The 10,830-nt window shown below is 55.2% G+C and overlaps 1 protein-coding gene across 1 annotated transcript in view; it reads right to left on the bottom strand.

Annotated features, from left to right (window-relative positions):
- The window catches only part of KNDC1 (kinase non-catalytic C-lobe domain containing 1), a 57,679-nt gene that overhangs the window by 43,736 nt on the left and 3,113 nt on the right, over positions 1 to 10,830 (bottom strand). Inside the window, exons 2-3 of the mRNA XM_023185843.2 lie at positions 6,612 to 6,810; positions 5,930 to 5,988 (exon numbers count right to left, since the gene is read on the bottom strand). Of these exons, the coding sequence (XP_023041611.2) occupies positions 5,930 to 5,988; positions 6,612 to 6,810 (258 nt within the window). The remainder of the gene's footprint in view (positions 1 to 5,929; positions 5,989 to 6,611; positions 6,811 to 10,830) is intronic.

The following is a 10,830-nucleotide window of genomic DNA, read 5'->3' on the forward strand; positions in this document are numbered from 1 at the left end:
CCCATCCATCCACATATCCACCATCCACCCATCTACCCATCCATCCAGCCACCCACCCATCCACATATTAACCATCTATCTGCCCATCCACATATCCACCACCACCTGTCCATTTACCCATCCACCCGCCCATCCACCCACCTATCCACCTATCCACCTATCCATCCACCTGTCCATCCACTCATCCATCCCTCCATTCATCCATCATCAATCATCTATGCTCCAACCATCAATCTATTTATTTAGAAAACAACTCAGCAAATAACCTTCTGGCTAGTTGTTGGTTGACACTGCCTGCTACACACCTGGTGGAATCAGCAAGCTCACTCACCGCCCGCTCTTCTGTGTTGGAAGCATCCCATCTTCATTTAGTGAACCCTACTCAACCTCAGGTCCCAGTTTAAACTCCACCTTCTCACAGTGGCCTCTGGAGGCCTCTGATGCAAACAAGAGCCTTGGAGCCCCATTCTCACGTCCCAGCACTATTGGATCCCCAGCCTGTGGGTCTCACATCAAGTCTGTCACCTGTGTAGACCAGAACCAGCAAGAGGCAGGACCCCACTCACCCTGCTCTCTGTGAGCCCAGACACTTGCTAAGCCTGCATGTCGTGGATGAATGCCAAGCAAACAGGCCAGCAATGGGGGAGGGGTCTGAGTCTTCCAGGCCGGGCCGCTGAGCCCACGGGTGCTCAGGGCAGCAGGGTAGAGAGGAGAGCCACATGGGGTGAAGGCTGGAGAAGTTAAGAAGAGAATGAAAATGACACATAAAAGCCCTAGAGTGTTTGGAAGTTTAGAGACGACTGCCGGAAACAAATGCTTTCCATGGCCACATAGAATAAATCTCACACCGAGACGCTGGGCGGAGGACCAGCCACCCATGGCCACATAGAATAAATCTCACACCCGTGATGCTGGGTGGAGGACCAGCCACCAAAGACAAGTGCTGCATGAGCCCGCCCACCCACAAGAGGCACAAAAACAGGAAAATCGCAACCTCTGCTCTGTGCTGTCCAGACAGTGACCTGGGGGCCAGGCAGGGGCTGCTGCCGCCCATCTGGGTGCTGCTTACACAGAGGCTCGTGTGAAAATCCATCAAGTTGTATGTTTGTGATATATACATTTTTCTGCATGTATATCTCAATAAAAAGTAAGAAAAAACCAATCTGTTCACATTGTTAAATAACTCAGGGGTAAAGAAGAAATCCCAGTGGAAATAAAAAAATTAGAAGTAAATGATAATGCAAACATTATATAGTAAAACTCATAGGATGCAGCAAAACTTACATGTTGAGGAACATTCATAGCCTAAGTGCTCTTGCTGATACTGGAAAGGAAGAAAAGCTGGAAGCCAATGACCTAAATGTCCAGCTCAAGTCAGAAAAGGGGTGGATCCTAAACTCAGAACGAGGAAAGGAAAGAGAGAATGAAAAACAAGCATCAATGGAAAAGAAAACACAGACACGCCAGAAGAGCAGACGGGACACAGAGGAGGCTCTTCGGAAAAATGAATGTACTAAACAACCCCTAGTGAGACTGAGAAGAGAAAGCACAAATTAACTGTCCAGTCAGAGAATCAGGGCAACCTGCGGCTAATGCAGCGGCTGAAAAGGAGAGCACCTGCAGCTGAAGGCCAGAGATTTTACAAACATAAAAAGTAGACCCACAGCTGACTCAGTAAGAAACACCAGAGATCAGTCCTGTAAGTACTTTTTTAAGAGGCGGGGTCTCACGCCGCTGCTCAGGGTGGAGTGCAGTGGTGTAATCTTGGCTCACCGCAACCTGCAACTCCTGGGCTCACGCAGTCCTTCTGCCTCAGCCTCCTGAGTGGCTGGGGCTACAGGTACCTGCCACCACGCCCGGTTAATTTTTAAAATTTTGTGTAGGGACAGGGTCTCACTTTGTTGCCTAGGCTGGTCTCTAACTCTGGTCATCAAGTCATCCTCCTGACTCAGCCTCCCCAAATCTCCCTGTGCTGGGATTCTAGGGGTGAGCCACTGTGCCCAGCCAGTCCTGTAGCTATTAAAAACTGAGCAGTAGTTAAAAATCTTTCCTAAAGAAAACAGATGGCCCTATAAGTGAGTTTTACCAGACTTTTAAGGAACAGATCATCCCATTCTTATATAAACAGCACAAAGAAAGGGAAGGGGTGCTGCCTATACAGGATTAGAACAATCCTGAGGCCAACACCAGTGAAAACATCAACAGAATGGAAAATCGCCAGTCCACTCAAATATGCACAGAAATCTGAAGCAAGCACTAGTAAATCAAATTAAACAGTGTATAAAAAAGACAAGACACTTGGCCAATTTAGATTTTTCTATGTAAGAAAGAATGATTTAATATAAGAAAATAAAGATGTGACTATAAGAATCTTAATGAAGAAAAAATTAAAGGATCATGTCAAAGGATGCAGAAGAAACATCTTGTGAAATTGACACACACATTCACGATAAAACTCAGCATAGAGGGGGACTCGTGGTGGAGGCAGGCAGCGTTCTGGATGAGGAAGGTGAAAAGCACTTTTTTTAGAATGGGGGATGGGGAGAGTGGTCAGTTCCTCCCTGCGATGGGACAGTGCTCAGCCTCACTCTGCTTCTGCTCCAAGACTCATTGCTGTTCCTTGCAGCACTGAGTAAGAGGAGGAAGGAAAACGTGGAGCAGGACCATGGGATAAGAGGAAAGACACTTGTTTTTTTGTCAGTGATTAATCAGTTAAATAGGAAAACTAAAAGAATCTATAAGTTATTAGAAATATTAAAAAAAACTTTAGCAAGATGGCTGGATGTAAAATAAAGATATTAAAGTGAATTGTGGCCAGACACAGTGGCTCACGCCTGTAATTCCAGCACTTTGGGAGACCAAGGTAAGAAAATCACCTGAGCCAAGCAGTTCGAGACCAGCCTGGGCAACAGCGCGAGACCCTGTCTCTACAAAAATTTTGAAAAATTAGCTGGACATGGTGGTACATACTTGTAGCCCCACCTACTTGGGAGGCTGAGGTGGGAGGATCACTTGAGCCCAGGAGGTGGAGGCTGCAGTGAGCCGTGATTGCTCCAGTGCACTCCAGCCTGGGTGACAGAGCAAGACCCTGCCTCAAAACCAAATCAAAACAAAAAGAGGACAATGAATTTTAGAATAGAATCAGAAAACATCACATTCCTGAGGAAAATCTAATAAACGATATCTAAGACCCCTACAGCAAAACTTTGCAACGTTAAACTAACTTCAGGTGGATGAAATGTGAAACAAAACTTAAAGCTCTTGGTAGAAAATAGCAGTGACTATCGGCTCAGCCTTGAAACAGGAAAGGTTTCTTGTGAAGGTTAGACCCTAACAGAAGAAGAACCATTAAAATATTTGATGATGTTAAAATTGAGCAACCACTTTTCAGCAGAGGACACCGTCAGCCAGCTTTTCTCCAAGTGTGGCTCAAGAGCATCTTTCTCTAACGATGTTGAGACGGCATTCACCTCGGTTACTCTCCCTCCCTCCTGAGCGGACAGTGGAGTTAGGGTTAGGGCTGGGGTTGGGCTTGGGGTTGGGGCTGGGGCCACGTGACGTGATATCACAGCCGACTGAATGCAGAAGCTGCCGTGAAAATCCAGGCGTTTTCCACAACCCAGACGTGAAAGATTTACAAATATACAACCCAATGCCACTCTTCTCACTAATTTTGGAGGGAAAATATTCTTCACAAGTGTTATGTATGTTAACATACAATGGACATTGTGGTTTTTAAATGAATAGATAACTTAAAAAGTCTTGGTTTTAATTTATAACATCATAATTATGAAGAGACAGAACTCACATAAGCAAACGCTCTTAGGGGCAGTCAATACTTTTTAGGGTTATAAACCTTCACCGGAGAGGCACTCCTCACCCACATCCCCTATGACGCAGGAAAGAGATGCAGCGTGGTGCCCTCCCACGCACGAGACCCCAGGCCCCTGCCACACCTGCATCCTGCAGGAGCCAGACTCCAGGCCAGACCCCAGATCCCAGGTCCCTACCACGTCCGCGTCCTGTGGGAGCCAGCGATCCTCACACTGTGCTCTCCAGCGTGTGGTTGGGGGAGTTCCAGGAACAGATGTACGTCCACCTGCCCCACAAGCCACACTTCCTCCTGGGCATACACCCTAGAGAAACCTCACCCAGATCTGCTCTCGGTGTACACACCAGGAAACACCTGCACCCCTTGGTGCCCCCACAAGTGGGGATTTAAATGTGGCCTTCACCCGACGGGATAACACACAGCAGGTGCCACATTATGGCCACACAGTGCTCTGCAGATGAAGTTTAACAAGAATACATAAAAGTCCTGGAAGATCATACATGGCCTGAACTCTTATCAGAAAGTTAAAAACGGTGCCAATGAAACAATAGGACTTGGAGGAACGAGCAACGTGGGATAAAAATGAAGGAATGAGAGTCCCACGGGGGAACCGTGGAGTGGGGGGACCGGGCACAGGCTGGGCTGAGGTCACGTCCAGGTCTGAGCTGGATTACGATGTGACTAGGAATGCAAGCACAAAACTAAAACACCCTCACGTGCACCAGGAATCACAGCCACCAGGTCACGTGCCACATCACAGCCACAAGGCCACACACCACACCACGGCCACCAGGCCACACGCTACACCACAGCCACCAGGCCACGTGCCACAGGGGCTTGGGTTCTGGACACTGGGGTGCACTAAAACATAGGACTCCCACAGCAGAGGCCCCCTGAGGCACCCTGCCCACCTCCCAGGGCAAAGGGCTCCAGGCTCACTTGTTTCAAAGTGAAAGTAAGAGGGATGCAGGGAGCCATCCCAAAACTCTTCTTTCTTTGTTTTTGACACAAGGTCTTGCTCTGTCGGCCAGGCTGGAGCGCAGTGGTGCCATCTCGGCTCACTGCAGCCTCGACCTCCTGGGTTCAAGAGATCCTCCTGCCTCAGACTCCCAAGTAGCTCGGACCACAGGCGTGCACTACTGCGTCCAGCTAATTTTTGTGTTTTTCGTGGAGACAGGGTTCGCCATGTTGGCCAGGCTGGTCCTGAACTCCTGGGCTCAAGTGATCCACCCCTCTCGGCCTCCCAGAGTTCTGGGATTACAGGAGTGAGCCCCCATGCCTGGCCCCCAGACTCTACTTTCAAGGTCAAATTTTAAGGCCATGACACAGCCGATGGGCTTTTATTGGGAAGATCTTTGAGTTCCTAGTTACTTGTTTATTTGTTAAGGATTGCGTTACTTTCTCTGCCATGGGCTTTGTGACAGTAGGAACCACCAATGGGCCACTCCCGGCCCGGGGACAGAGCCCAGCCTGATGGACGGACCAAACCTGAGGGCCGCAGGGTGACTCTGCCCCTTTCCAGGCGGCCACGCAGGTGCTGACCCCGAGGTGCTGGGCTGCTGTTGCCCAATGGGTCCCACACAAAGGGTTCCTGAGGGGCTACACGGGGGTCTGCTCTGGGAGCAGCAGCCTCTATGACTCGGGCGATGAGGCCCCCAGGGTGGCCCACGCCCGCACCCACGCCCAGAGCTGTGCCTGGAGGCCTTGTGTCTCTGCAGAGGCCGTGAGTGACCCGGCTGCCAACTCCCTCGGAGGAGCTGTGATTCCCTGCCGACCATCACTGGTCATTTTGGTCACTTTTAACATGTTAAGTGTAGTAAGTTCGCATTCCAGAAAACATGCTATAACATGGTTATGACGACAAACGTGGCCGAAGCCGCTGCTCCCACAGTCTGTGCGGACCTCCAGAGAACACTGCAGGGGACGAAGCTGGGTGTGCCCCAGAGGCCGTCACTACAGCCCAGTGAACCGGGCTCCGCTCCTGGCCAGAGGCCAGTCGCAGAGGCTGCCCCAAGGCAGGTGCGTTTCTGAGTCAATGGCAGAGGCCACCTTAGAGGTAAAGGGGGGGCGTGGCGCGTTACCCCCACCGGCACTTACCTCAAAGGTGTTCCCGGTCACGTCGAACTCCGGGGGAACGAAGGCACCCTCAGGGTCATCTTAGAGAGGAGAGAGAAGGAGAGAAGGCTTCTAGTCACACCTGTGAACCTGAACCCGCCAGCCGGGAAGGTCCCCTCCCCGCAGACCTGGCGTCCCCAGACCATTTTAGGCTGCGAAAAAGGGAAATTAGCTCCTTAATGGTTATGGTGGGAAATGGGTTCCAAAGTGGAAGAGGGAAGGGTTCTACCACTTTCCCAAGAAGGAAGCTGAAGACATTCACCAAGGAAAACCAGCTCCCAGGCAGGGCCCACGCAGTGGGAGCAGGTGGCCCACCGAGGCAGGGGTATCCCACCCTCCCAGGCCAGCGTCCACTCACAGCAGGGCCAGCGGGACTGGCCCAGGGGAGACAGAAGAGGCGCACAGCCTGCCCTTAGGGGAAGTCCCGAGCGGAGCGGGGTCGGGGTGGGTTGAGTGTCCCTCTGGCGTCTGAGAGTGGGTTTGACTGCCCTGGCACAGCAGGCACCCCACGGACCCTCGGCCACTCTCCAGCCTGAGTCCCTCCTGAGGAAGAGAAGGTCTCCACAGGAAACCCGGGTCCAGGCTCCCAGCATCTGCCCCGGCAGAGCCTGTGCTCACATCCACCCCGAAAGGCACCTCCGCCCCGTGCCCAAGGCTGCCTCACCGCTGAGCTGCTCCATGAAACACACGTTCCCGCTGGTGTTGAAGGCCAGGGTGTCAGGTGTGATGCACAGGCTCTGGAAGATGGCGGCGTGGGCCACACTCCGCATGGACAGGCTGCACTCCAGGCACACGGCCCAGGCTTCCTGCTCGCTGAGGCCACGGTCCCGCAGGGAGAGGATGTCAGCCAGAGACACATTCTCCTGTCAAGACAGGCCCTGGCCGTGAGCCCAGCAGGACCCTCAGCCGGGCCCCGGCACCCCCGCGGAGACGATTCCATGGGGAAATGGATGGCTCGTGGCAGCGTTTTAACGCGTGGGTCAGGGAAAGGGCTTTAGGCCACATCTCATTTTGTTTCAAGAGTCGTCCTGCTGTTCCCTGGACGTCAGAGTCATGGAACATTTGGTGGCACCATCAGTGTGCTGCCTGGAACAGGTGTCTGCTCCTGGATCCTGGCATGGGGCGTTCCTCCAAGAGGCTCGGCCAGAGCTGCTGGGTCACCTGCTCCCTGGGGCACCCCTGACCCCACAGGCTCACGGCTCAACTGGCCTGTGGAGGCTGCCAACAGATGAGTGAGGCGACCGAGTCAAGATCCCCAACTGTGGACTTGTGCAGAGCTAAAGGGGCGTGATGCTGACACACTCACACAATGCACAACCACACGCGCTGCCAACATTTGTTCCAGGCAGTTCACACTGAGGACACAGTCACGGCAGTTCCCGCCACATGGCCCGGCCGCCCCCAGGTGGACCCACCTCCAAATCTGAGTGGGCTCCTGGACTCTGTGAGGGCTCAGCTGTGACCATGATGGCTGCCACCAACACCCACACCCCCATGAACATGCACACGCACAAACATCCCCACCTAGCACACGTGTGCTCACCCTCACACAGACACACATCCCCATACATGCATCCCACACACATAACACAGGGCACGCTCATACATTGACACTCAGACGCTGGTGCAAGGTGTGTGCACACTGAGTCGCACCACTTCAGTCCCACCACTGCTCACACACACTCTCATCGCTTCCCACACTCACGGTCCCACTGCTTCTCACACACACTCATGCAATGAGAACGGACAGCCTTATGCACACACAGACCTCACACTCACATACATACTACATGCCACTGCACACATGCCTAACACTGACCACATGCAGGCACACTCAGACACATACGTATACCTGCACACACGCACACACCCATTCCCACACTCGGTGCACACACCCTCACAGGAACACCCAAGGCTGCACCATCCAGACTCGCACGTACCCCAGACGTGGAGCTGAAGGCCCTCTTGGGTGGGCTGCTCCCGGCCAGGGCACCCCATCTGCAGGTAGGAGGGGGTGGCTGGGGGCTGCAGCCTGGATGCACGTGGGTGAGGTCAAGAAAGGCTCCGGACACGGGGCCTCAGAGGACAGGGCAGGTGAGGGGGAAGCAGAGGCCCCTTCTCCCCCATCCCTGACTTCCCCTCTCTCCCAGTGCACGGGACGGCTCTGGCTCTGCTGGTGCCACTGGGCGGAGGTCCTGAGAGGCACCTCCCACCTCCGGTCCCCCACCATGCCCCAGCGGCTGGCACTGCAAGAGGCTCTCCAGGCACAGGAAAGGGATGAAGGGCTCAAACCAAAGCAGGAGGCCAACAAGTGACGGAATCAGGGCGCAGGCGCCCGGTGGGGCCTGGCCACAGGGCTGGGTCTGCATCTGTCCGTGGGGTCTTGGCACATCCCCCATCCATCTCCTTCTTGGGGTCCAGGGAGAGACTTGATGACATCATTTCCCAGGCCCTTCCAGCTCTTTCTATCGCAGGAATCTCCCTGCCCCATTCCTGCGTTCGCTGATTGATCAAAGGTGTCTCTGATTTGGGCTCAAGCCTGCCGTCCTTTGTACCATCCAGGACTCCTCAGGATTCCAGAGTCTGAAGCTCCCAGCGACACCTGTGGGGCTGGTTAAAGAGGCGCCTGGGCGCTGGGCACACACAAACACATGCACACACGTGCACACACCCGTGCACCTGTACACACAGGCACACACACATGTACACACTCCTGTGCACTGACACACACGTGCACACGGCGCTACGTGCCCACGCACACATGCCTGCAAACATGGGCACAGACACGCACTAAGCAGTAAGTAAGTCTGAGGACCCCAGAGGTTGTGCTGCTTAGGAGGAAGGGAGCCAGCATGACACGTGTCTGAGCCGGTCCCTGTTCCCCTGCGGGGCCCTGGGGGGCCTTCTGGCTGTTGCTCACGGGTCAGGGGCCTGCTGCCAGCTCACACAGCGGTGTCGAGACCTGTGGACCTGGGAAGGGAGCCAGGTCAGCCGTGCCAGCAGGGCCACCCCTCGCGCACAGCACGCCCTCCTGCTCAGACCCAGAGGGGAGACACCTGCCTGTGGGCAGCCCCCTCCTCCCCTCAGGGAAGCCGGACACCTGGGGCCCTTGGCGCCTAGGAGAGGCGGGCGTGTCTGAATTCCATCAGAGATTCTCTGGATGATTTTAGGGGTGAATTCCATGGGGTCTGTGGCTGAAGCCTCCCCTCAGGATTGTCTCAGCCCCACTGGTGCACGCTGTCTAGAGGGTGGGCTTCTGTTCACACAGGGTCCTGAGCCAGAGGGGTCCCCCGGCCACCCAGGGGGTCTTGTCATGTGCTGAGGGCTCCCAGGCCTGAACTCTGGGCCCCAGGTCACCTGCCCTCTGGGACCTGCAGCCTCCACCCTGGTCTGGCACAGGTGAGAGGAATTACTCCCGCTTGCCTGAATCCACAGTGGCTGGATGAGTGAGGAAGGGTGTCAGACAGGCCTAAGAGGCCGGAACAGGACGGGAGAGACTGGGACAGACACAGGCAGCACTCACTAGCCTCGGGACCCCAAGTCCGCGGGGGCCCCACCCACATCCCAGCAGACACCTCCACGACCACCTCCGAGGTCAGGAGCCATTTGGGCGTCCTACAGTCACCTCCAGAAGGGGCCCTTGGAGACCCTGGGGCTCTAAACCTTGCTACCAGGTGGGTTCAAGTCCACAGCTGGGCCAGAAGGCTTCGTACTCAAGTAAAATACGCCCAGCTAGGCTGCGGGGCTGCCGAGGTGGCCTGGACCGGAGTTTAATGGGCTGTGGCAGACACTTGGGAAGGAGGTGACGTGCTGTGAATAGCAACGCCGGCCTCGGCTGGCAGACGCCTGTCTGTCTGCCCAGCGCCCCCTCCTGCGCACCTGCCTGCCCAGCACCCATGAGGGCCCCACGGCAGGCTGGGGCCTCGTGACTTTCCACACTTCAGCCTCTCCTGCCCCTGCTAATACAGTCTGACCTTGTCGTGGCTGGCCAGCCTTCAGTGACTCCGTCTGCTGGCACAGACCCAGCCTCTTGAGCAGGCCCAGAAGATTCTTCACGACCCAGCCCAGCCCACCGACCACCCACCCTGCCCCTCGCCATCCCTAGCAAGGTGTGCCCGGGTGAGCCATGGGGTAGGTCTGAGCGCTCGGACCACCTAAGACCTGTTCCTTGCAGGGCAGGAAAGACCGGTCCCCACTTTGCAATTGTGTGGCCACGAACTCCACCCCCATCCCAGGTGGGAGGAGGGATTTGAGAAGGCAGGTGGACATGGACCCCCGGGACTGGGCTGCTCTCCAGGACAGCAGCACATCAGCCAGTCCCTGGGTATCAGAGGACAGGGCACACTTCCCACCGAGGACCCTTATCTCATGAAAGTCCCCATTAGGGGCTTCTGTGCATTCAGAAAGCTCCAACACCCCCCGCCACACTGCCAGGCAGACTTTGAGCCAGGGTTACACAGGGACGCCTGGATCATTTGGCACATTTCGAATGCACTGTCTTATGACCAACCGATTCTTTCAGCCGTGGGATTCTAACAGGACCAATACAAACTCCAGTCACTGCTGGGAGCACTGGCTGCCAGTCCCCAGAGCCTTCCAGAAAGCCCTCTCCACACTGCCAGGCCCCCCACATCACAAACCCACCCCCCCCTCACAGCTGCCTCCACCCTGCCAGGGCCCCCCCCACCACAAAACCACCTTCTCCTGACAGTCCTCTCCACACTGCCAGGCCCCCCCCACCACAAACCCACCTTCTCCTGACAGCTGTCTCCACACTGCCAGGCCCCCCCCAACCACAAAACCACCTTCTGGACAGCTCTCTCCACACTGCCAGGCCCCCACCACAAAACCACCTTCTCCTGACAGCTGTCTCCACACTGCCA

This window comes from Piliocolobus tephrosceles, chromosome 9 (assembly GCF_002776525.5).
Source record: "Piliocolobus tephrosceles isolate RC106 chromosome 9, ASM277652v3, whole genome shotgun sequence".
NCBI lineage: Eukaryota > Metazoa > Chordata > Mammalia > Primates > Cercopithecidae > Piliocolobus > Piliocolobus tephrosceles.